The 25,824-nt window shown below is 44.0% G+C and overlaps 2 protein-coding genes across 2 annotated transcripts in view; one reads left to right on the forward strand and one right to left on the reverse strand.

Annotated features, from left to right (window-relative positions):
• Nucleotides 1-660: 660 nt before the first annotated feature.
• Nucleotides 661-25,824, reverse strand: part of snx7 (sorting nexin 7) — a 44,492-nt gene continuing 19,328 nt past the window's right edge. The window contains exon 9 of the mRNA XM_056364753.1: nucleotides 661-1,881. Within this exon, the coding sequence (XP_056220728.1) occupies nucleotides 1,801-1,881 (81 nt within the window). The 3' untranslated portion in view covers nucleotides 661-1,800. The remainder of the gene's footprint in view (nucleotides 1,882-25,824) is intronic.
• LOC130161445 (uncharacterized) lies at nucleotides 13,134-15,985 on the forward strand. Its single transcript, XM_056364754.1, has 2 exons — nucleotides 13,134-14,977; nucleotides 15,207-15,985. The coding sequence occupies exon 1, from the start codon at nucleotides 13,244-13,246 to the stop codon at nucleotides 14,411-14,413; it is 1,170 nt and encodes a 389-aa protein (XP_056220729.1). The 5' UTR covers nucleotides 13,134-13,243; the 3' UTR covers nucleotides 14,414-14,977; nucleotides 15,207-15,985.

Below are 25,824 nucleotides of genomic sequence, written 5' to 3' on the forward strand. Positions count from 1 at the left end.
CGTGTCCCATCTTGTCCCAACAGGTGGATCCTCCGTGTCCCATCTTGTCCCAACAGGTGGATCCTCCGTGTCCCATCTTGTCCCAACAGGTGGATCCTCTGTGTCCCATCTTGTCCCAACAGGTGGATCCTCTGTGTCCCATCTTGTCCCAACAGGTGGATCCTCCGTGTCCCAGATGTAAGATGTGTAGATATGTGAGTATCGGGTTTCAGATCAGTTCAAGAGCAAACTAAAATTCTGGCTCCATCTTGAGGTTTAACGACCACGACCAAAACTGTCAAGGTTGCTAGGCAACAGTAAGGGCAGGGACAGCTGGTGACGCAGAGTGGGCCGTGTCGTCTGATGGATGTGGCCCCTGTATCGGGACACATCTCGCCTCTTTCCTCTTGTAACGATACCGTTTCCGTGGCAACAGGTTTAAAACACTTTCAAACACTGCAGTTTAAGGCTGACAGTTTTCTTTCTGTGCAGCTGGAAACATGAGAAAACAAGAGAAACCCACCGACACTGCAGCGGGTCAGCGGTCGTGGACGATGTATGAATGGTTTCATAAACCATCAGTTTGTGTGGCAGCAGGAAACAGTGATCCGGTTCATCAGCTCAAACCTTTAGAGAGAGTTTCAGAGAGTCTGAATCCCCGAGAGAGACGATCAACATCAGTTTTACAGGGTGAGATCTGTCTTTATTATTATCATCATCATCATCATCATCATTATTATTATGGCAACATCTCCAAAACAATTTTATTCAGACTTTTTCTTTTTTACATATTCAATAATGATAAAAGCAAAAAGAGAGCGAGAGAGAAAAGGTCAGAAACACAATCAGTATAAAACCGACGAACGCAGCGACACCGAGTCGTCGTCACATGTAAACAGGAAATCTCTATCGGCACAAACAACCAAACATCCACTCATCAGTTTCATACTGCATAAGGCTTTGAACGTCACCTGACTCAGCTCCATGGAAGTAGTTTGGTTAGAAGTAGTGGTCATGTCTACAAAGCTGTACTACACTCAGTCACATGGTTCCTCCTCATTGGTTTCAATAGCTGGTCCTAATTAAAGGCGTTTAGAGAGAGAACGTTAGAGATGTCAACTTGGGTCAAAAAGGTCTAGAAAAAGATTCACACCGGCTTCTTCTGCTGCTAAAACACCAACAGCTGACCTCAGATCTGCTGTCACTTCAAACCTTTATCTCCTACTGCTCAGTCTGTGGTTTCACATCCAGACACGTCATTTTCCTCTGGAGCTGTTAGACTCCTCCCTGATGGAACCGGCTCCGTGTCACCTGACTATCATTAGTGATGGTGCCACCATCCTGTTCTCCATCCACAGCAGAGGAAGTGTTTCAGAGGAGCAGCAGAAGAGAGGAGGAGCAGGAGGAGGAGCAGGAGGAGCAGGAGTCTAACGGGAACTTTTGGCCGTGAACATGGAGGTTGTGTAAACACTCGTATGTTTGGTCACTTGGATCACAGTGTCGGTTTGTGTGATGTCCAACCATCACTGGAATTAACCTCTTTGGCCAGGAAGAGAGAGAGAGAGAGAGAGAGAGAGAGAGAGAGAGAGACAGACAGAGAGAGAGAGAGAGAGAGAGAGAGAGAGAGAGAGAAAGAGAGAGAGAGAGAGACAGGGAGAGAGAGAGAGAGAGACAGAGAGAGAGAGAGAGACAGACAGACAGAGAGAGAGAGAGAGAGAGAGAGACAGAGAGAGAGACAGAGCTTGTTTCGTACATGATGCATGTTTTGTATGAGTCTGTATTTGGAGGTGGACACACGGCGGACGGTGTGACCTCCACTCTTTAACAGACCTCTTCTCCATCTCTCTGCTCACTAGGCTCCGCCCTCTGAGACAGGAGGAAGGACTCCCACACCGCCAGGCACTGAAAGAGAGGACACACCTTCATCAGCATCATCCTCATAATCACATGCAGGTTTTCATTTCCTTTAAAGTCCATCAAAAACACATCACACTTCAGCCTCACACACGTTCTGACGTCACGCCATCGTCATACAACCAGTTTCATCTGAGGCGCCTGAGACCGCCACACTCAGGAGGCGTTTCCTGACTCAGAGTTGAGGCACATCACAGATTGAAAAGCGGCGGCTAACGTGTCACCTGTCGGTGTGTTTACTGTCAGCGTGAACCTGAACTGAACCGGAACTAAAAATCACCATAGTGCAAATCTTTCCCCACGGGCCGGACCACATGACCCCGACCACAGGTGTGACAGGTTCTCTCCAGGACACTCTGCAGGAAGCTGGTTCTCTCTGACACCGATCTTCTTCTAAGCTTATTTATTGATATTTACATCAAATGTTGTAAAATCTTCACGAGAGAATCATTGTGAAGATTTTCTTCACTTTTTCTCATCAGATATGAAACAGTTTCCCTCAGTCCGAGTTTTCCTGAACATCTTCTCTCCACCTTTTTATCTCGCTCCTTTTCTTCCTCTAACTCCCCCGCCATCTCATCAGTGAGAGCACATGATTGCACCGACAGACACTGAAAGAGTGCCATTGTGTGTGTGTGTGTGTGTGTGTGTGTGTGTGTGTGTGTGTGTATATGTGTGTGAGGCAGAGGACTTGACAAAGCGAATCACACTTTTATGGCAAAAAAGCAGTTATGTGGAAAACAGGAGAGGCAGGAAGCCGTGCAGCCACAAAGTGAAAATGACAGGCCCTCACCGACAGCACAGACACTCTCAAAGCCAATCTGGGAGCCGAGGTTCCACTCTGTCAGCACACATCAATAAAGTGCAGTCAGTTTTTCCAAGGTAATGGTCGTTCGTTTAGAGGCGGCGATAAGTCAGAGCCTCGGCCGCCATCTCCCCGTTTAACAGCCAATTTCTCTCAACGCCATCCGCAGCACTGGAGCCTGGAGTTCTGTCATAGAAATGATTTCGGGACGAGTTAAAACCTGAGGGGGAGGGGCCACAAAGTCCAGTGACGAGGTCAGGAGGTCGAGGAGGTGAGACAGCGTCAAACCTCAAACTTCTCGAACAGTAAACGTCTGGTGACGAGAAGAGTCTCATCTGACGCACACATCAGCCGCTTCTTCTGCAGGAGAGCCAACACATGCCCCCCCCCCCCAGGTCCCACCTCCCTCCAGCCAATCAGCAGGAGTCTCTTTATTTATATTAAAGAAGATTATCTGCTGCTATTTTTTTGTTTTCTGTTCCATCCGAATATCTAATTGTATATATCATATTTTTTAGTATTTGATATTGTCATTTGCAGTTGTTCTTTCTTTGTACTGTCACTTTGCTGCTGTAATACTGCAAACTAATAAAGGAATATCTTATCTTACCTCGTTATATTGTTTGTCTTGTCTCTCTGTCTTTACCTCAGTTCTTCCTGTTTCTGTTCGGCCAAGTTGTTGTTGTATACTCTGTTTTTAAAGGTGCTGCATAAATAAAGGTATTATTATTATTATTATTATTATTATCATTATAGTTGTTCATCTTGTCCAGCCTGTATAAAGCGCCTGCCCTACATCCAACCACTTCCTGTTTGGATCCATATTTTTCTCTGTTTTGCCTCGACACATTGGCTCAACTCTGCTGCAGTAAAACCTTTATGTCTGTCAGTCCAGATTAGTTTCTGCTCTGCTCTTCTTTATTGTGCTTTTCAGTGAAACAAATATTTCATCAAATATCTGTCTTGTATATATTCAATGTCTTTCTTCAAAGCTCCTCCAGTGTAAAGGTCTGTGTCCATGTGTAGTGTGATTATAGATCAGCTCTAGCTTCTATATTAATACTGTGAAAGTATCAAAGCCTCAGTCCACAGAGAAATGCACACAGCCTGTATTCAGAAACTGAGCCTTAAAACCAGCCGTCAGGACTTCTGGAACTTTGTGATGTCACAACAAAGCAGTCACCAAGCCCCGCCCACCTGGACCCACCATCCAAACCTTGCAGGATTTGGTTTCTCTGAGTGTTTTACCTGAAATCTGCTTTATTTTTTATTGGATCACTCAGAAAGCAGTCAGCCATTTAGAAGAGAGGCTCAGAGCCTCCTCTCTTCTGATTGGCTCACCGACCTGTTGTTACTAGAGCTGCAGGGAGAAGCCTGAGAGAGGAGATGTAAAACTACACTGAGATGGTTTTTATATCTTCTGATGGACCAACACTTCAAATAAAACACAGAAGAAGAAGAAACTTGGAGCTTTACCATAATGTTACAGAATGATGAGTCAAGCGTTCATTAGCATTGTCAACACTTCCTGTCTTTGTTTCACAATAAAGGCGTCCTACTGTGCGGTGGTGATGATAAGTGTAAATGTAAATCTGATGATGTTGATGTTGGCTGAAATAATATTACTCATGAGCAGTTAACGGCTGCCCTCAGCGTGTATTAGTAGTTAGTGGTTAGTAGTTACATCACTGCAGACTGCGATGGGAAAATCAGTTGTATATCCCATGATTTCCATCTGATGCTGACACAACATGGATGTCCCGAGTGTGGAACTTTTACAAAGTGAGACTGATAGAACGCACGCCTCCTGCAATGCTCCTTGGGAGTTTTCTGTACTGCTGTTGAACAAAGTAAAAGCATGTCGATGACTTGTTGTGGTTCTTTTATCAGGTGACGCTGCCGCCTGTCGGAGGTCTGCACACAACAAAGCTAAGCGGACTGACCAACCGTTAAACCAGCTGCTATAACAACACACAACATATGATGTGGATCAGCTGATCTCACTCAGACGATCCCTAGACATCACGACTACACTCAGCTCTCATGAGCTCTGTAGATTCTGCTTTCAGAGAAGGTGTACTTTTCTAACTCTGCAGATATTGCACTCAATGTTTGAACTTCTCTCCAAAGCGTTGTGATTAAAGTTAGTAACAGTTGTTGTCTTTGCAGCGTTAATTTGAAATTCTAAGAGCTGCAGCTCTCGGCTCCTGAGGCAGATATAACAGTGAGGGTGTTTCTAACAAAGCAGATTCAGATGTTCCAGCGAGGCTCTAAATCTGTCCGAGGAGCCTGGATTTAACAGGCTGTCGACTCAGCACTGCCTTCCTTAAGGAGGACTACAGAGAGAGGAAATCGCAGCACATTAATCTGACAACAACAAAACGAGCTGGAAGAGGAAACAGGATTGATTCATTTCCAGTTTACACACAGAGAGGGATTCATGGTTTTGTACTGAAGCTTCTGACCGGATGGAGTCTGAATCTCTTTCAGTTTACTGGATAACCGAGTCCTCTTTAAAGACACAGAGAAACAGAAAATCCCATTTCCACCATTTAATCCTGTATCTCAGTGTTCACTCCTCAGTCCCTGGGTCTAAAATAAAGTATGTTACACACTCTGAGTCCAAGTCACTGCCTTTGTTCTTCGACTCCGTCTGAACTCAGGGACAGATATACACAGTGTCCAATCAGACGCACATGCTGTGATGATTTTAATATTCGTGTTCAAATACCGAACACGTCTGATGAAAGGCAGCCGCGTCACGTGGAAGCAGCAGGTGAAGATCCGTGTGGGTGAATCTGCAGAGAGGGAAGTGAGCGGCTGCAGAGGATCGACAGGACGAAACGTGCAACAACAAACAGACACGTAGAAAAGAAGCGGCCCCGTCCCTGTTGGCTGTTGAATCAGTTATGACAACAGTATTAAATGAACTGAACCTGTATTCTCTCCAAAGAAGAAGAAGTACACTCTGCGCTACGTCAACACGTTCCTTTGCTCTGATTGGTCGGAGGTTTGTTGCTCCTTTAACCTGCTTTTAGAGATGAAGCCATCCAAGGATCTCAGCACTTTGTGCTCAATGTTACATCACCATGGATACCAACATCTGGTAACAAGGACGCTGGGCTGTAAACAAACAGACGAGTTACACAGAAAGATCTCCATCACTGTTTCAGACCCACTTCCTGCTTCACCTGTGACATGCTGCACTCACTACAGCGGTGCTCACAGGTTTCCTGCACAATGATTATAACAACATCATGGCTGCACTGTGAACCATCTGAACAACAGCTGACTGATCATCTGACCCACTGAGCTCATCAACACTGATCCAAACGAATAAAGACGGATAAAGTGGAATTATCCTTTAAAGCTGCAGAAGAAGAAAACAGGTGAATGTTAGAGGTAGAAACGTTGGTCAGACTGATTTAAAATACAACAGTAAACTGATGTAAATACATAAATTCACCTGAGACTCAAAGTTTGCTTTAAACACAAAGACACACACACACACACACACACACACACACACACACACACACACACAAAGAGAGCAGTAATTACAGGCTTCATTAGGAAAGCAGATTGGATCAGCTGACAGCTATTCTCTAAGCTCCACTGGTGCTGAACAGGTAAACACAGAGAGTCAACACACACACACACACACACACACACACACACACACACACACACACACACACACACACACACACACACACAGTATAGCATGTCAGAACAGGTGTGCAGATGAGCTGTTTGTCTGTTGCTGCCGTGTTTAACTATGCAATACAACATGTCACATGACCATGTCGAAGGTCAAATGTCATGCCTGTTCTACCTGAGGGGGGCGCGGTGTTCTCTCTCCACTAACACTCACAAACTTTGTAGCCATTACTCAAGACTTCACAGATGTTATGACAGAATTTAACCTGTAACCTGGAACTAGTCTGAGTGGAGGAGGGATACGACCACGAGGAGGCTGCTAACTGGTTTTGTGCACACCTGACCTCAGGTTCACTCCACCTGCACAACCCTGGTCCTGATCCACAGTCTGCTCCGCCTCCAGCCCGTCTCTCTGCTTCCATCCTTCCTCCTCTACAATTCCCAAACCACTTCCACGCCCACCCACCGGATCCATCTGCAGACGCGTTACAGTGAATCACCTTCAACCGTCTCCTGGTCGGTTTGTGTCTGGGTCCAACCACCGAGCTGCAACACAAACCTTCAGACGAACACCAGTATTTAAAACGATTCCATCCAAGTGTAGCCCTGTGGCTATTATTTTCATTCATTCATATACAGATATTAAAATGTTTGTGTTGTTAACCAATAATAGTTCATGAAGTGTAAATATGTTTAAAAAGTCATTTCGTATACAGTTAAAAGTCAGAGATAAAAGGGTGGTGTTAGTTTTAAGATCCATATGATTGACCACGTTTGTTGTGGGGTAGTGAAGCATCTCTTTAATCTCTCATCTTTGAATGTATGTAGCCTTAGCCAATCCTGTCCTCACCTTGTTCAGGTAGGAGGTGCTTAGCATCCCTGACGTGCCGCAGCACATTAGCGACAGCCGAGGCTGTGTTATCGGCATCCGAGCTGGATAGCTGTAGATTGTAAAGTAAATAAAATACTACTAACTCCCAAGACGGACGGAGAGTCGTCCCCTGGTTTATGTGTGAGAACTCTGAGAAGCTGCCAGAGGTAAATTCACGTGTTTTAATGTACTTTGTGCTGTTGTGTAATTTGTAATGTGTTAAAGACGAGCTGAATTGCTAATCGCTGCTAGCCTTTAGCTTAGCCTGCTCATAGACTAGCCTATGGTTAATTCTGCATTGCAGTTAGCAATTGCTAATTTGTTTAAGACCTACTGTTGGTTTTTCGCCATGAATAAGCCTGTAACTTAGTTACTAAGAAGAATTATGTGATTCAGGACCGGACATTTGCCATAAGAGGGAGAGAGTGAGGACCGGGAGAGCCCTGGACCTTTGGAGGGAGACTGTAGCTGCTGTACTTGAACGTGGCTCACCGCACTGTGTTGCTGCACGCTCCATTTGCTTGCCGTTGAAACTGCACCTTGCCTTTTGCCCCTTTTCCATCTTATTCACTGACTGTTGCTGGACTCGTGAGTACACTATTAACACTGTGCACGTGCTTTTTATTTGTTTATGCTGGTTAAAACCAAGTGAAACGGCCATTCGTTTTCGGCCTCCACGCTCACAAGCATCGACCAGGCCTGCAACGTTTTCTTTACATTTAATAGCCCTGCGTGAATGTGTGTGTGAGTGTGGGCTGTGGACATTTGAGTTTATTTGTTTATTTGATTTCACATTTTATCATTGGGTTCATCATTTGTGTGTCAAACCTTCCAGACCAAATGAGAGTTTTGAATATTTTTATCAATGCATAGGCCTACTTAAAAGTCAACAGTGAACTATGTGACTAATTTGGAAATCCAATTAGTAACCTTGCAATAAATAATTATTGTTGTTTTCACTAAATCCTGTGTTGTATTTACAAGGGTGATACTTTTTGGATACATATTAAATAGGTTAAAGGGAACTTTTATTTTAAAGGGTAAGTACCAACATTTTGTGTTACTTCTTAAATGTTATTGGAGGCACCGCCAAGTTATTTTATATCACGTTTACCACAGGTAGCGCCATCTCCAGACGAACTCAGGCCCCGTCCCACTGTACTACAACACCCCAATTATTTGTCAGTTAATATTTCCTAGCTACATGGGACTGGGGTTACATAAATGGAGGCACCGCTGGGATTAGTTCACTGTATGGCCGATTAAATTTAAGTAATTAAGATCAAAACTCACATACAATCATGGCTCACTCATCCAACCCCCAGTTACTAGCTGAGCTTCGGAAATGGTGTGAAGATGTACAAGTAGATCCAGCCAATGCGTTGATACTGAGTAATGTACCAACAGAGGCAGTTGTAGCTGATATAACAGAGTCACTGGAGGCTGTAAAAGTACTCGGCCGAGTTCGCTATAAATCTAAACGATTAGTCTCACTGCTACAGCAAGACATGATACTCTGTGAGTGCCAAAACCCAGTTGACCCTAAAACAGCTCCCCCTGAGATCTACCCCCTTAATGGTGGAACCCCATGGAAAGTGACCCTTCTCACACGTGCCACCTCATTGCCTGATGACTTCACACTGAAGGTGCTCAACTTACTACAAAGTGAAGGTAAATCACTGAATGATCTCCAACCATTATTTGAGCAAAGCACACCCACACAGTCAGACCCAACCTCCATCATTCGTGCTGTGGGAGAGTTGCTGGAAAAAACAATGCGACCCCCACAAGAAAATAATGCTTTCCGCAGGTTACGTGTTTTTTCAGGAGTGATGCCCACACCTGCAGGGGAGGAGACCCTTGAAAACTGGCTAGAGCAGGCCCAGTTAATGCTGGATGAGTGTGACGGTTCTGGAAAAGAGAAAAAGAAAAGGATTGTTGAAAGTGTAAAAGGCCCAGCATTTGAGATAATCCAGGCTGTGAGATGCAATGATGCAGAGGCGCGTCCAGAAGATTATTTGGCAGCCCTGGAAAATGCATTTGGGATCACCAAGTCCGGTGAAGATTTTTATTTTGCATTCCGATCCATGCAACAAAAGTCAGGTGAAAGGCTATCAGATTACCTGAGGAGATTAGAGAAGGCGTTGTCAAAAGCAGTCCAGAAAGGAGGCCTTTCCTCTACGTCCAGAGACCGAGCACGGGTGGAGCAGCTATTAAGAGGTGCCGCATCAGAATCTGACATCCTGCTACTCCAGTTGCGCTTGAAAGAGAGGTTAAGGAACCCTCCCTCTTTCATGGAGTTACTGAGTGAGATTAGAGTAGAGGAAGATCAGAAGGTAACTAGACGAAATCTCACCACAAGCGCGCACACAGTGCGTGCAGCAGAAGAGAGTACAGCCCGCTCTGCTGAGGTAGATGCTCTTAAGACTCAAGTAAAAGCTTTAGAAGCTAAAGTACAGCAGCTATCAGTCAAAGAGAGACCCTCAGTTTTGCACATTGATCCTGAAGTGCAGTCACTGAAGGAACAAGTGGCTAGTTTGCAACTGTTAAATCAGCTCAGAGAGCAAGCAGCCATGCAAGAGACCCCAATAACACCAGAAAGGGACCACCAAAGGTTTAGAGCAAAGCAGCCCTTTAAACCCAGAAAAAGCAATAACACCTTAGATGGACAGAGTGTATTTTGCTATCGCTGTGGTGAGGATGGCCACATCACCAAAAACTGCAGTGGCACTGACAACCCCTCCAAAGTGATAAGCAAGCTAATCAGAAACAACCAAAAGCTCAAACAAACCCAAAAGGGTCCCCCAGCCAATTCCACTGGACCAACAGGACAGGTAGGCCAACTCAAAAGTAGTTTCCGAGAGTTCAGCGCGCCAGCAGACATCCCTAAAGGCTTAGTGGGTGAATCTAGCATTGGAAAAGTACTAATTGAAGGACAACCATGTGATGCTTTAATGGATGGTGGCTCTAATGTGTCAATTGTTTTTGAAGATTATTATAACAAGCACTTGTCCCATCTACCACTTCACTCCATTTCAAGCCTAGAGCTATGGGGCCTAAGTCAGGTAAGTTACCCCTATAAAGGCTACATTGCAGCTGAGATACATTTTCTCGAAGATGGTGATCAGTGTGAGCCTAAGGTGGTGCTTGTGTTAGTCTGCCCAGAAGGTAATGGCCCTGAAAAGCTGCCACTCATTGTTGGCACCAATGCCCGAGCATTCCGTCATGCCCCGCAGTCAGGTAAAGTTCAAGGTGACCCCAAGTTAGCTCGAACCATGCGTGTAAGTACACAGCTACCTACCCAGTCTAAGTCACTACTCCCTCATAGTGATCCTCTGGCTGTAGTTAAGTGGAGTGGACCTGGACCTCTTACTGTGCCTCCTGGTAGTGAGCGTTCAGCTATTTGCAAAGTGTTGTGTAACGAGAAACTTGAAGATAGCATTCTCTTGGTAGAGACTCCCTCCAATGGAGCCCTTCCCGCTGGAGTGTTAATGCCCTCCTGCGTCCTGCTCTCCACAGAGATGGATTGCAACAGATTTGCTGTATTGTTGAAAAATGAGTCTGCCAAGCCAAAAGCCATCCCCAAAGGCACAGTGATCGCCTATGTGCACAAAGCAGAAGTTGTCACCCAGCTGCAGCAGGCAGAGACCCCATCTGGCACACTTGATCCTGCTATCTTTAATTTTGGTGACTCTCCCATTCCAGAGACTTGGAAAACCCGACTGGCCCAAAAATTGGCTGATCGGCCTCAGGTTTTCTCCTTATCCGAGTGGGATGTGGGTTTGGCGAAAGGGGTGGAGCACTGTATTAGGCTGAAAGACCCTAGCCCTTTCCGAGAGAGAGTCAGGCGCCTTGCTCCAGCAGAAATTGATGAAGTCCGCAAACATCTTCAGGAGCTCCTTGCTGCAGGGATTATCAAAGAATCCCGCAGCCCGTACGCCTCTCCCATCGTGATAGCTAGGAAGAAGAATGGTAAGATAAGGATGTGCATTGATTATCGCACCCTTAATCTGAAGACCATACCTGACCAATACACCCTTCCTCGGATTGATGATGCTTTGGCCAGCCTCACAGGAAGCCGTTGGTTTTCTGTACTTGATCTTCGCTCTGGCTACTATCAAATCGCAATGTCCGAGGAGGACAAGGAAAAAACAGCGTTCATTTGCCCGCTTGGTTTTTATCAGTTCGAGCGGATGCCCCAAGGCATCACCGGGGCCCCTGCCACATTCCAGCGATTGATGGAAAAGGCAGTGGGAGATATGAACCTGCTTCAGTGTTTAGTTTACCTTGACGACCTCATTGTGTTTGGTCGCACTCTGGAAGAACACGAAGAACGTCTTCTGCATGTACTTGACCGACTGGCAGAGGTCGGCTTGAAACTTTCATTGGATAAGTGTCAGTTTTGCCAGCCGGAAGTAAAATACGTGGGACATATTGTGTCCGCAGACGGTATTGCAACCGACCCCAACAAAATCAAGGCTGTAGCCCAGTGGCAGCCACCCACCCACTTGAAGTCGCTGCAGTCATTTCTGGGGTTCTGTGGCTATTATCGTAAGTTCATCAAGAACTACTCAGCCATAGTTCGCCCTCTCACTGATTTAACAAAGGGATATCCTCCTGTGAGGAAGGGGACAAAACCCGCCAAATCTGATGTCAATGACTATTTTCGACCATCTGAGCCCTTTGGTGAGCGCTGGACCCCAGCCTGTGCTGATGCTTTTCGCCAAATCATCCAATGTCTTACCAGTGCTCCCGTATTAGCTTTTGCCGATGCAACAAAGCCTTACATCCTACATGTGGATGCCAGCATGGACGGGCTGGGAGCGGTCCTCAATCAAGAATACCCTGAAGGGTTGCGACCTGTGGCCTTTGCTAGCCGTAAGTTATGCCAATCAGAGAAAAACTACCCTATCCACCAACTTGAATTTCTGGCCTTGAAGTGGGCCGTAGTGGATAAGTTCCACGATTATCTCTATGGTGCCAGATTCACAGTGAGAACTGACAACAATCCGCTCACCTATGTTCTCACCACGGCGAAGTTGAGCGCTACAGGCCATAGGTGGTTGGCTAGCTTAACTACCTACGACTTTGACATTAAGTACAAGCCTGGCAGAGAAAATGTGGATGCCGACTGGTTGTCCAGGAATGCCATGGAAGAGGACGACGGATGGAGACACATTCCCCAATCAGGTGTTAAAGCTCTCTGTCGCCCCTTTAGTGTCACTCAATCATCTAAGCTACCTGACCGTCTCATAGACCAGTTGGGAGTTCCCCCAACTGTCATCCCCCCTGCTTATGCTTTATCCATGCCGCTCGGCGTGAGTCCTTTGGAACAGCTAAGCAAGGAGGAGCTGCGCACAGCGCAAGACAGGGACCCCGACATCGGTGTTGCCAAACAAGCTGTACAAAGTGGAGTCTGGCCTCCGACCTCCCAAAGCCACTCTCCAGATGTTGCTTTGCTGCAACGAGAAAGCAGCAGGCTTCTGATAAAGTCAGGCATGTTATACAGGAAAACCGCCAGACCCGTGGGCGGCCAGACTTTCCAACTAGTCCTCCCGAGTGAACATCGTATGAAAGTGCTTAAGTCTGTTCACGATGATTCTGGCCATCTAGGAGTTGACCGCATCACTGACCTGGTGAAAGACCGATTTTATTGGCCAAAAATGGCCTCTGACATTTCCCAGTACATCAAGAACTGTGGCCGGTGTGTTGCTCGTAAAACGCTTCCTCACAGGGCCGCACCTTTGAAACAGATAACCAGCAGTGGGCCCCTTGACTTGGTGTGTATAGACTTTCTGTCTATAGAGCCTGATTCAAAGGGTATGACCAACGTTCTTGTGGTAACAGACCACTTTACCCGATATGCACAGGCTTATGTGACCAAAGATCAAAAAGCAACCACCGTCGCCAAGGTGCTGGTTGAGAAATTTTTTGTGCATTATGGTCTGCCATCCAGAATTCATTCTGACCAAGGGCGTGACTTCGAGAGTCGTCTCATCAAAGAGCTCTTGGGAATGTTGGGCATAAAAAAATCCCGAACGAGTCCATATCATCCCCAAGGTGACCCGCAGCCAGAGCGTTTTAACCGAACACTCTTGTCTATGCTCGGTACTCTTCAACCAAGTCAGAAACAGAAATGGAGCCAATATGTCAGTTCGCTCGTCCACGCCTACAACTGTACCCGTAACGATGCGACAGGTTACTCTCCATACTACTTAATGTTTGGGCGTGAAGCTCGTCTGCCCATTGATCTGTGTTTCGGAACTTCTCCCGATGGAGACGACTGTAGTGACTACCTACAGTATGTTGACAAACTGAAAAGTGACCTGAAAAGGGCATACGAGTTAGCAGTGACAGTTGCTAATAAGTCACATGACAAAAACAAGAGGTATTATGACAACAGAGTGAGAGACCAAGTGTTGGAGAAAGGAGATCGTGTGCTCGTAAGAGCTCTGGGCTTGCCTGGAAAGCACAAGCTTGGCGACAAATGGCACTCTGACCCTTATGTTGTTGTCGAAAAATTGCCAGACTTACCCGTGTACAGAGTTAAACCTGAAAAGGGAAGAGGCATGGTCAAGACTTTGCATCGGGACCACCTTTTACCCATAGGGTATCTGGTCAGGTTTCCCTCAGATTTGGAGGTGAAGCAGCTACCACAGAGGCCTGTGACACGATTACATCAAAAGGAAAAGTCAATTGAAAATCCAGACCAGGAAGAACACTCGGAAGACGAGGAGGAAAACTGGAACTTACCTGCTGACCGGAGGGAGGACATCTTACTGGCCCTTGATCTGCTGGCGGATCACTTGAGTGGAGATGTTCCCCTGGAAACTGCACTAACTCCGCATAACATTGTTGAAGAGGACATTGGTGTGGATACTGAGGAGGGTGTGGGTGCAATCCCAGAAGGACAAGACGCAGAGGAAATTCAGCAACTGCCAAAGGACACTGTGGTGTACACAGGTCTAGAAGAGGGAGAGCTCCCCTCTACTAGTCAGTCCCAAAGTAGTGCAGAGCCTGTTTGTAACCGTCCCGCCCGAAGACAAGTGAAGCCAGTCGTGCGGTTAAGCTATGATAAACCTGGCCATTCCACTAATAAACCTATTGTAGTTGTACATAGAGGATTGAGAATCACTATCAAAAGAGACTCCCCATTGCTTCGTCAAAGTTGGGATGATGTATGATGACACAAACATATATATGACCTTAGTCTGTAGCATACATGCCAGACCTTGATATTGACTATATCGGATGTGACAGATGTAAACTTGTGTGATGAGGACATCAACACCCTTTGGAAAGGGGAGATTGTAGCCCTGTGGCTATTATTTTCATTCATTCATATACAGATATTAAAATGTTTGTGTTGTTAACCAATAATAGTTCATGAAGTGTAAATATGTTTAAAAAGTCATTTCGTATACAGTTAAAAGTCAGAGATAAAAGGGTGGTGTTAGTTTTAAGATCCATATGATTGACCACGTTTGTTGTGGGGTAGTGAAGCATCTCTTTAATCTCTCATCTTTGAATGTATGTAGCCTTAGCCAATCCTGTCCTCACCTTGTTCAGGTAGGAGGTGCTTAGCATCCCTGACGTGCCGCAGCACATTAGCGACAGCCGAGGCTGTGTTATCGGCATCCGAGCTGGATAGCTGTAGATTGTAAAGTAAATAAAATACTACTAACTCCCAAGACGGACGGAGAGTCGTCCCCTGGTTTATGTGTGAGAACTCTGAGAAGCTGCCAGAGGTAAATTCACGTGTTTTAATGTACTTTGTGCTGTTGTGTAATTTGTAATGTGTTAAAGACGAGCTGAATTGCTAATCGCTGCTAGCCTTTAGCTTAGCCTGCTCATAGACTAGCCTATGGTTAATTCTGCATTGCAGTTAGCAATTGCTAATTTGTTTAAGACCTACTGTTGGTTTTTCGCCATGAATAAGCCTGTAACTTAGTTACTAAGAAGAATTATGTGATTCAGGACCGGACATTTGCCATAAGAGGGAGAGAGTGAGGACCGGGAGAGCCCTGGACCTTTGGAGGGAGACTGTAGCTGCTGTACTTGAACGTGGCTCACCGCACTGTGTTGCTGCACGCTCCATTTGCTTGCCGTTGAAACTGCACCTTGCCTTTTGCCCCTTTTCCATCTTATTCACTGACTGTTGCTGGACTCGTGAGTACACTATTAACACTGTGCACGTGCTTTTTATTTGTTTATGCTGGTTAAAACCAAGTGAAACGGCCATTCGTTTTCGGCCTCCACGCTCACAAGCATCGACCAGGCCTGCAACGTTTTCTTTACATTTAATAGCCCTGCGTGAATGTGTGTGTGAGTGTGGGCTGTGGACATTTGAGTTTATTTGTTTATTTGATTTCACATTTTATCATTGGGTTCATCATTTGTGTGTCAAACCTTCCAGACCAAATGAGAGTTTTGAATATTTTTATCAATGCATAGGCCTACTTAAAAGTCAACAGTGAACTATGTGACTAATTTGGAAATCCAATTAGTAACCTTGCAATAAATAATTATTGTTGTTTTCACTAAATCCTGTGTTGTATTTACAAGGGTGATACTTTTTGGATACATATTAAATAGGTTAAAGGGAACTTTTATTTTAAAGGGTAAGTACCAACATTTTGTGTTACTTCTTAAATGTTATTGGAGGCACCGCCAAGTTATTTTATATCACGTTTACCACAGGTAGCGCCATCTCCAGACGAACTCAGGCCCCGTCCCACTGTACTACAACACCCCAATTATTTGTCAGTTAATATTTCCTAGCTACATGGGACTGGGGTTACACAAGGTTGACAAACACTCGAGCTCACACCAAGTTGTTTCTACAGGTGGAAATAAATTGGTTTCCACTGTGCGAGGAGAGACTCCCTCCTCAGCATCAGGGGAGACAGGAAATAAAAATCTACCCGAATCTAGGAATTTAAATTCAGTCCATCTGCCATTGGTTTTAGTTGAATCATAAGTGACTCTAGCTGCTGCTCATCCCACAGTATCCTGCCACAGCCGCCCACAAATACCAGTGAAGCCTCCAACAGCCAGTCCAGTTCTATAAAGTCAATAAAAATAATGAAACATAACCAACATCCCATTATTTACATAAGTCCCATTCACCAGCAGAATCCCTGTTGCTATGAGGTAACCATGGCAATACCAACACAGCTCTGCCTTTGCCGTCCACGGAGAGGAAAGAGCAGAACACTGGGCTCATCACAACCTGTGTGTGAATAATAATCACTGCTTCACTGATGCTGCTGCTTCCTGCTCCAAGTTTCACTGTGTTGCAGCTCAAAGTTTAATCTGGTTAAACATCACTCACATGTTGAATATTCATGAATGATTATTCTCCTCATGTTGGCCTTTGATTTGGTGTCAGGTGTGAGCCAGAACCTGACGAGCCAAAATCAATCAATCAATCATTAATACCACCTTTGTATTTCCGATTAAAAAGCGTATTTTAACCGACTCTTTGTTAATGTGTTGAATGATGGACCTCCCTCCTGCTGCTGTGAGACAATACGCAGCCTGTGCAGGAGGAGGCACTGTGATGAAAACTGCATGTCGACGTGCTAATAGAATCTCAAATATCAGCGCCTCCTCGTCCTGCTGCGCCCACACAGCAATCTGATGACAGCCCGGCTTAGAGAAACTAATACACTGGAGCACATGTGTTTCTACAGCGCAGCAGCACAGGGTTATCATTACTGACGCCACACCTGAAGTGAAGGTAGGGAACCACAGCAGTGGTCTACAGTCTGTGTGTGACTGTTCTTCTGCATCATCTAATGCAGTGAACGAAGACACCAGGAGCACGCAGCGAAATATAAAAACACATCATGGATAATGGACTGATGCATGAGGATTCACAGCTGTCTCCCAGTATCCATGTGCATCATTAATGTGCATCCAGCCTCCAGAAAAGCATCAGCTTCTGCAGCTTAAAGGTCCATTCAGTCTGAAGGCAGATGTGTTTGATTACAAGACCAGTTTCACGCTACATCACGGTAGAGATGCCACACAATTAGTATTATTAGTAAACTCTAATTATCACTTTTAATTAATCAGAATTATCTAATTGATTAATCTGACTCACGTTATGTTCTGTACAGCATCAACCAGCAACAGTCTCCCGGACGCACGTGTCGGTCCAAACATGGAGAAAACAGTGACAGCGCCGCACCGGAGATTTTCAGCCTCTAAAACCTTTTAACACCGAAGTCAGCAGGTAGAAGCAGGTTTTTTAAATGCGAGTAAACCCGTTAAAAACCCGTTTTACACTGCACGCGGTCGTCCCTGACTGTTTCTGGTTTAACAGCACCGTGCTGGACAGGTGACAGGTGTGTCTCCAGTGTCCGTCTCTAAAAGACGTTACAGCTCAGAAAATAAATACATTTGCTCTTCCCTTGTTCACAGACTGGGCATGCGACAGGTAACCCAGGACTGCTACCTGTCCCTCATGACACAGGTGTGTTGGACATGATATTATTCTAATGCTTAAATACAAACGTTCACTCCATCTTAACTAAACTGTGATAATTCTGATATATAACTATAACAAATGACTAGAACTGTCTGCTGGACACCATCATCATTAGTCTCCCTTTACATAAGACCTGGAAGCAGAGAAACTGTCCATCAGAATTTGTCATTCTTTATTCTTGTTCTTGATAATTGGTTAAGATAGTTCCGTCCTTTGTTTGCTCGTTGCTTCTATAGTCACAGTGAAACGAGACAATGAAAAGCAGAACATCGTCCCAATGGAAAAGCTGAAACCATCAACTGACTGAAAGGTTTATCTGATCATCAGACTAATGATCTGAGCGGCTGTGTGTATGAAACCACGCTGTCGTTTCACTCCGTACCCAACGTGCTGCTGTCACACGAAGCAACAGCAACAGGGGAGAAAGTGGTTATCTAAGGTACAGGTAAGTGTGTCCTGCCATCCACTTCACGCCCCCCTCCCCCGCCTGCTCCTCTGTCACTCTGTGTTAATGCTACATGAATGTCACATGGGACAAACTGTCAGAAGGACTTGACAGTTTAAGTTATGATTTGTTGGTGTTCAAGCGCAGAAAAATGTCTAAATCCCTCAAGATATCATGACGAAGTTCTTTGTTGAACTATTTGCTGCAAAATTTCATCATCCACTGACAGTTTGATTATTCTGATGATTAATTTGACAAAGATTAGTTTATAAAACTGCAGAGAAAAAGGAAAAATGTTGATGACAAAGTCCCACATCCTCACATTTGGTAAATTAGCACGAATGAGTTTTTGATTCACATTTCAGCTGGATCAGATCAAACCTCGCACTCAGGCTCTTTGTGAAGAACACTGTTAGAGTTCTCTCATTTCTATATTTACACTCTCCTCCATCCAACCCTGTTGTGTTTGTGAGTCTCCCCCTCCCTCCCCCATTCTCTTCTTCTTTGTGCTTTTTATGTCTCCTCCTTTCCTCACATCGCTGTTTCCCTCAATCCCCCCCGTCGACCCTCGTTCTTCCTCCCCGTCTACTTCCCTGTCCCCATGTACACCCCAACTAGGTGTTATAAATCCCTCCCAGGTGCAGGTGTCTTATTAGATTCTTATAGGCCGTCTCTCTGCGCTCCGATCCAATAAATCATTCACAGGCCCCGAGGCTGCAATAGCCCACATCTGCATCAGAATAACAATATCAGTGATCTGGTCCTGGTGGATCCTTCTCAGCTGGGCACTGAGAGTTATTGTTTGTGCTGTGGATTGTCTGGAGATCATCAGGAGTGTTAACACAGTTTAATTTGGCTGCAGTTGGTTTGTTGAGTAGCGTTGATGTCAGGAATTCTGCCAAATGAGTCACTGAGACAAAATTAATTTGATGTGGTTATCAGCTGTTTTAATAAAACAGTGAGAACATTCTTAATTTAGGTGGGCGTGAGAAAATATGAACAATGCTCCACTGGAACCTGCTAACAGCCCATTACTGTAGAACTTAAGACTGCTGAGGTTACAACATCTCATTAAAGCTCCTCCAGTGTAAAGGTCTGTGTCCATGTGTAGTGTGATTATAGATCAGCTCTAGCTTCTATATTAATACTGTGAAAGTATCAAAGCCTCAGTCCACAGAGAAATGCACACAGCCTGTATTCAGAAACTGAGCCTTAAAACCAGCCGTCAGGACTTCTGGAACTTTGTGATGTCACAACAAAGCAGTCACAGTCAGCCAATCAGAAGAGAGGAGGCTCAGAGCCTCCTCTCTTCTGATTGGCTCACCGACCTGTTGTTACTAGAGCTCCAGAGATACGCCTGAGAGAGGAGATGTAAAACTACACTGAGATGGTTTTTATATCTTCTTATAGATCGATACTTCAAATAAAACACAGAAAAAGAAAATATGGAGCTTTAAAAGTAACCTGTGGATGAATATGCAGCATTAGCTTTTATTAGTGGGTTCCTGTTTTATCTATATCTGACATGGAATCTGATCTTTTATATTCAATATAATATTATTCACTAACAGGAGAGCTAACTCCTCAGGCTTGGACTCTGCTGTTCATTTACATCTCAAGGAGAAAGCCCACTCCTTTGAGGACAGCAATGTCCACATCCTAGACAGAGAGGACAGTTGGTTCGAAAGAGGAGTAAAAGAGGCCATCTACGTTAAAATAGAGAAACCATCCCTCAACAGGGGAGGAGGTCTCAGACACCACCTATCTCCAATTTACAATGCTGCCCTTTCATCCCTTCCCAGGAGACTCAACAATCTAGCCTCCAAGAATAACAACTGTTCACAAGTGGCATGTGACTCCAACGACTGTCGTTATAACACAATAGAGCACTAACGAAGTCGAAACCAATTTTCCACCAACAACAGTCATGCAAACGACTGTCGTTGACACTTGGAGCACAAAAAAAAAAAAAAGGGAACCAGTGACATCATCATCCTTGTGAACGCCCACAAGAGGTTAAATACCTGGGTCTCCACACCAGAAAGTAGGACCAGTCCCAGCCTGGTCAGATGCGTACACGAACTGATGAAGCCTCTTGGATGAGAGGTGAAACGTCTTCACAGACAAATAACCTAGTCCAGTTGTTTCGATTTAAAAAAACTCCTTTAGGATTATTCACTGAGTTTTTTAGAGTCCATTCACTCCCTCTTTAGAAACCTTTAGCCTAGCCATTATCTGACTCTGACAAAGCCTCTTTTCACTTAGAATAACAATTTCACCTCTGGCACTTTCACTTAGTTCTCATGCCATTTTTCTCACTATGATAATGCTGCTTAATACAAAATGTTCCGCAGGGAAATTGAGGTACAGCCTTAATTATAACAGGTGATAAACGGCTGTGAGTGAGCTTCGCCTTCTTCAATGAAGATACAACTGAAATAAATCTGAACTTTTGTATATAGGAGTTAGGTTGGTCACAGACTGTAAATAAAGATGGATGTAGCTGCTGTTTTGAAGCTCAGAGTGAGCTGCTCCCCCGTCGCCATCATGGCAGTGTGTGACTCCGCCCCTAATTCCCAGCTAATCCAAAAATGGTCAAAGGTGAGGGTGGAGCTGAGACTTTGGCACATGTCGGTTTGTGTCAACCATACACTGATCCACCTGTCAGTCAAAGAGGCCACGCCCTCAATCCTCCATAACTTTAGTCCTTAATAAAATGTAAACAGGTGAGTTATATAAACAGGTGAGTTATATAAACAGGTGTCATGAAGGAGGAAATTAGCTCTAGAGACCAAAACAGTTTTTGTACCAGGCTGTGAACATGTTTATTTCTGCTGTAAAGTTGGACATTTTAACATGGGAGTCTATGGGGACTGACTCACTGTTGGAGCCAGACTCTAGTGGTCGTTAGAGGAACTGCAGCTTCTGGTTCTTCATGTTTCAGCCCTGGAGGTTGATGCTTGGTTGGTCAATGCCCCGTATTTGCTTAAATTTGTTGATCTAGAATCAGCGCAGACTCTTAAATATTTCCTTTTGATTTTACATAAAATAACTTCTATTTCTGATTATTTTCAGGTTTATCTGAAACCACTGTGTATACTGTACACATTTATATGTAAATAAAGGAAGATATTTGTAGATACATTAGACATTCTTCATTAGCCTCCAAGACTCTATGTGGGCGGTCTGGTGTTTGATTGACAGCTGAAACAGCTGGGCATGGAGAGACCATGTAAACTAATCTGTTGTTAAGTGTAGATTACAAAGGACACACAACAATGTGTCACCAGAGGTGCTGAAGAAAACCCCAAACCCAGCTCAAAGAGTTTTCTCTCGTCTGTCATGAGAATGAAGCTTGCAGATGTGTTTGTGTTGATATGTAGTTCCACTGCACTGGACACATAACAGAGTAAGTTATTTCCTGTGCAACGCGTTAACATACACAGTTCTCTCATACTGAACGGGGAAGCCGTTGTTTCAACTTTTCAAAGTCACACCACTTCTGAGAGTAGAGTCATGCAGTGTGGTGCCAAGATGCTCTGTTCACCCTGAAGTGCGTCCTGCTGAGCATAAAGAGCTTGAGTGCTTATGTGTGAAAGTGGAGTTATTATCAAACCATCTATACAGATTAATGTTGACATTTGCGACAGGTTTTCAAGCTCTTCAGTGCAATATGCTTCGCCACAGAGTGCAGCAACTACAGAGGAAACAAAGTTGAGAAAAAAAGGCTTTAAAGTTTTCAGGGTGCACAGCAAAATGTAAATAGATTGTAATGTTTTCAATGTATGTTTTTTCAGGCTGATTGTTTTAGCAAATAAATGAATAAAATCTAAAAATGTAGATGCTGCACTCTGGATAATCCACTACTCCATAGTTTATAGGAATCAAGTGTTTAGCAAAGTGTCTATCAGTCTAAAAACTTTTAATATTCATACTAAAATCAACATAATACATTAATTTACAAATTAATACATTTAAGTTTGTAACTTAAAGGTAGTTTAACCAGATGAAATCACATGAAATACACTTATTTCTTTGAAATACAAAAACGGAGAATGCAGTTACTGAGATCTGCTAAACTAGTTAGCTTTAGCACGAGTTTAGCTGCTTTCTTTTGTTGGGGTTTGTGTTTGCACGTGTATTAACAAACTGAACCAAAATGTGAGTTCATTAAAATAGATATATATATGAAAATATTTAGTTTGCAGACATAAACTACCAGGCAACAATCAAAAGTAAACTTGTTTTAGTTTTAGCTAAGGTTAGCCATAGCTTATGACTTTCTATGATGGAGAGTTCAGTAACTGTGAGATAAACTAAGACAGAGTAGAATAACTACATCCTGAGCAGAAATACAAGTCCAGGAACTACAAGTCCACAGCGCAGATGTTGTGTTTTAGCTTGGTTTTTTTTAAGTCTGTTTTGTCGTTACTGCGAGTTGAAGTAGGAAATTACACATTTCTACGTCTTAGTATTTTTTAATTAAATTAAATTGTAAAACAGATGTCACAAAGTCGACAGGTTATGACTCTATAACACTGTGCCCAAACTGATGTTAGCATTGTGCTTGTACTCGTAGCGACGTGTGACGTTGTATATAGAAGGAGGCATTAGCAAGACGGCTAATGTGGTCACAGTCTCAGCTCTTATGGAGTCTCAGGGTGCTTTCTGGGTAATTAGTCAGCCAATAATAGAACAGCCACATTACTGCTGTATGAAAATACTGCGCATGTTCGTTCAAATCATAAAGCAGAGCAGATCTGCATGCTGAAGTAAAAATAAATGAATGAATAAAGTAAAAATAAATCATTTGGTCTATTAAGGCAAAGCACAGAAAGTGTTACCGTTAACTGCTGCGTTTGTTTTATCACCTGAACGACTGTAATGGAGTTTCTGTCTTTTCCCAGTGACAGAGCAATTATCTTGGAGAGGCCACTGCAGCTTAATAAATAATAAAGAGAACACAGTGCTAACAAGATAAGTGAGTGGCTGAGCTGTGTCAACCTGATGTACTGACTTGGCTCTACAGACACCTAATAATCTGAATTATGGAACATTTATTACAAACATTGCAGGACATGACGGATCTGTGCGGCCCCTCCAACTAGCCTTCAAATAAGAAGCTGTTTTCCTTTCTTTCTGAGCTGCTTCATCAAAGACGCACTTAGCTCCGAGGCTAAACAAGGAAACAGATGAGTGCTGGGTTTTATCTGCCATCAGTATGGGCTGGTGATATGTGTTTCTGGCTCTTTTCTTTAAGGCTGCAGTGATTAGCAGTCTGTGCTGGTTGGCAGAAACAAGAGAAGTGACTGCAGACCGGGAATGACAAGAGTCTGTTTCCAAGAAGCTGTCAGCTACGAATCATTGACTATTTAATTTACTATTCACTCACACACACATGCACACACATAAGAGCAAATGGCCAACAGGACCAGGCGCTATAACCATGCAGCTAGCATTGGTGAGTTCAACCAACCAGTTTGTTTTACATCCTACACAACCTGAGCTGTTAACCTGGCACTATTTTTTAGCTCTTTGTGGCTCGTTATTTTTGTCCCGTCTAAGTGCACTCATCAGAAAAAGCTCTGATCAACCCACTGCACACTGTTCACCCAGCACCAAGCACCAGGCGAGAGGCGCAGTGAGAGCCGGGCTGCTGAACGGAGTGGAGCTGAACAGCCAGATGTTTCAGAGGTCAGAGGTGTAGTGTTATTGGTGTGAGTACCAGAGCGCTCCTATGATGTTAAGTTGTAGGTTATGTAACCACTGTCTCTACGGTGGTAAGTTTAAATAGATCAGTCAACTATGATCACATGATTACGTTAGACTGACTTCATGAACAGTTGCATCTTGTTAAGAATACGACGCAGCATCAGACAAACATCAAAAATGTGTCCAAACGCTGCCTTCACTGAACATGGGGCACGTTGAATCACTTGCTGCTCACACTGCACTTTCTTCTTGCTCCAAGGAGTATCGTTTGGGCAGAAACTGACAGGCGCCATCTTTAGGACTGGCGAGATAAACTCATGTGAACCAGCGTGTTATAAGACTCAAGAATATGAATCCATTTTGAATCTGTAGAGATAAAATCGTGATTCTACTATGAATCGATTTTTCTTTCTGCAGCTACAAGGAGAGTGAAGAGTGACTTGGATTGATCAGGTGGACACAAACACCACTCCACAGGGATGACAGCGCTGCTCTGTGTCTGCTGGATATGGAAACACTGTCGTTTGCTACTGGGCCTTTTGTGGCAGAGGACTTTCTGACATGTGGCAGTAGAAAAGCACAGGTGTAAATGATAATAAATGATGGCTGGATTCCATGTAGCTGCCTCAGTTTCAGGGTCCTGGTAATGTGCATACTGGATCACTGTCACACTGTGAGCCAGCTTTAATGTCTTTAGTAAAAACCTTTTCCTTCTACGGCAAATGAGAAGTGCCACTGGAAAAGCAACAAGTCAATGTCGTGTTTAACATTTGAATGAAATGATGTGTGGTCGTCAGGAGAGGAAGAAGGAAGGAGCCTGGATGCTTCAGAAACACCTGGAGGATCAAGCTAGTGTGCACTGTGCAGGTCAGGGCAATGCTTATGTGTTGCTTAGCAACAGTCCAGTACCGGTCCAGTTGCAGAAGTATTTGTGTTGGTATAGAGAAATAATGATGAAATAAACAGACTAATCATAATCTGTTGTTGCTTCTTACCGTTAATGATACTGTTATATGGTTGCTGTTGTTGCTGTGTGACGTGGCTCCGGTTAAACCGGTAAAACATGAACAGGTGCCAAAGAATCTTTGTTTCATTATTTCATTTGACTGAATCTAAAAATAAATAAATCCCTCACTGGTGCCGTCCCTCCATATTAAAGCCTTTCATACTGTTCATGTTGCCTTTTTAATGAAGAGACTTTTCACTGAAACATGTTGACAAATTGCTGACATTTTGCTAACAGCTAATGCTACATTATTTACCACAAATCAATTCTTCTTCACTGCTCTAAAACAACAAAACAACTTCCCTGTGTAGGCGACTGTTTTAGAGCAGCAAAGAAGAATCTGGGAAAACTGGTGTTTTATCAGGGTGTGAAACTAAAAATGTATCAATGAATTAAAAAATGTGATAATTAGTGTGATAATTAGACTCACATACTCGCTGATACCTGATCCAGTACTTTAATCAGTATCTGTATCAGAACTACTCAACTAAGTACAACAACTATTCATTAAGGAAGGAGAACAGGTGAAGAAGTGAACTGAAAGTCTTGGTGAGAGCTAGTTAGACCTGTTCAGGTGTTAGTGGAGTTATTTATACATCCTTACTCTCTTCAGGTTTTGGTGTCACAACATTTAAAAGTCTTGGTTTACTGAGGATCCCTCGCTGCAGCCTCCTCCGTACACCAGCGTTAACGTGTCAGAGCCCAGGTACTGAACCGCCTGCTGCTGACACACCAACACATGATTCAGGTGAGGTCAGAGCAGTCAACCCAACCTACCACTGTCAAAATGGACGGGAAGTTGAGCACGTGGAACTACAAACATTTACTTTTATAAAGATGGATAAAAGTCTCTTTTTTTGGATTTTTCATTATGATCACGTTTCCGTTCATTCAGCAGTAACACACACGGATCTGAACCTCCGAGATTCATTAATAT

Source organism: Seriola aureovittata, chromosome 20, assembly GCF_021018895.1.
Source record: "Seriola aureovittata isolate HTS-2021-v1 ecotype China chromosome 20, ASM2101889v1, whole genome shotgun sequence".
NCBI classification, from domain to species: domain Eukaryota; kingdom Metazoa; phylum Chordata; class Actinopteri; order Carangiformes; family Carangidae; genus Seriola; species Seriola aureovittata.

Excerpts from the sequence above, each read along its gene's own strand:
- LOC130161445 (XM_056364754.1), top strand. The coding sequence starts at position 13,244 with ATGTTGGGCATAAAAAAATCCCGAACGAGTCCATATCATCCCCAAGGT.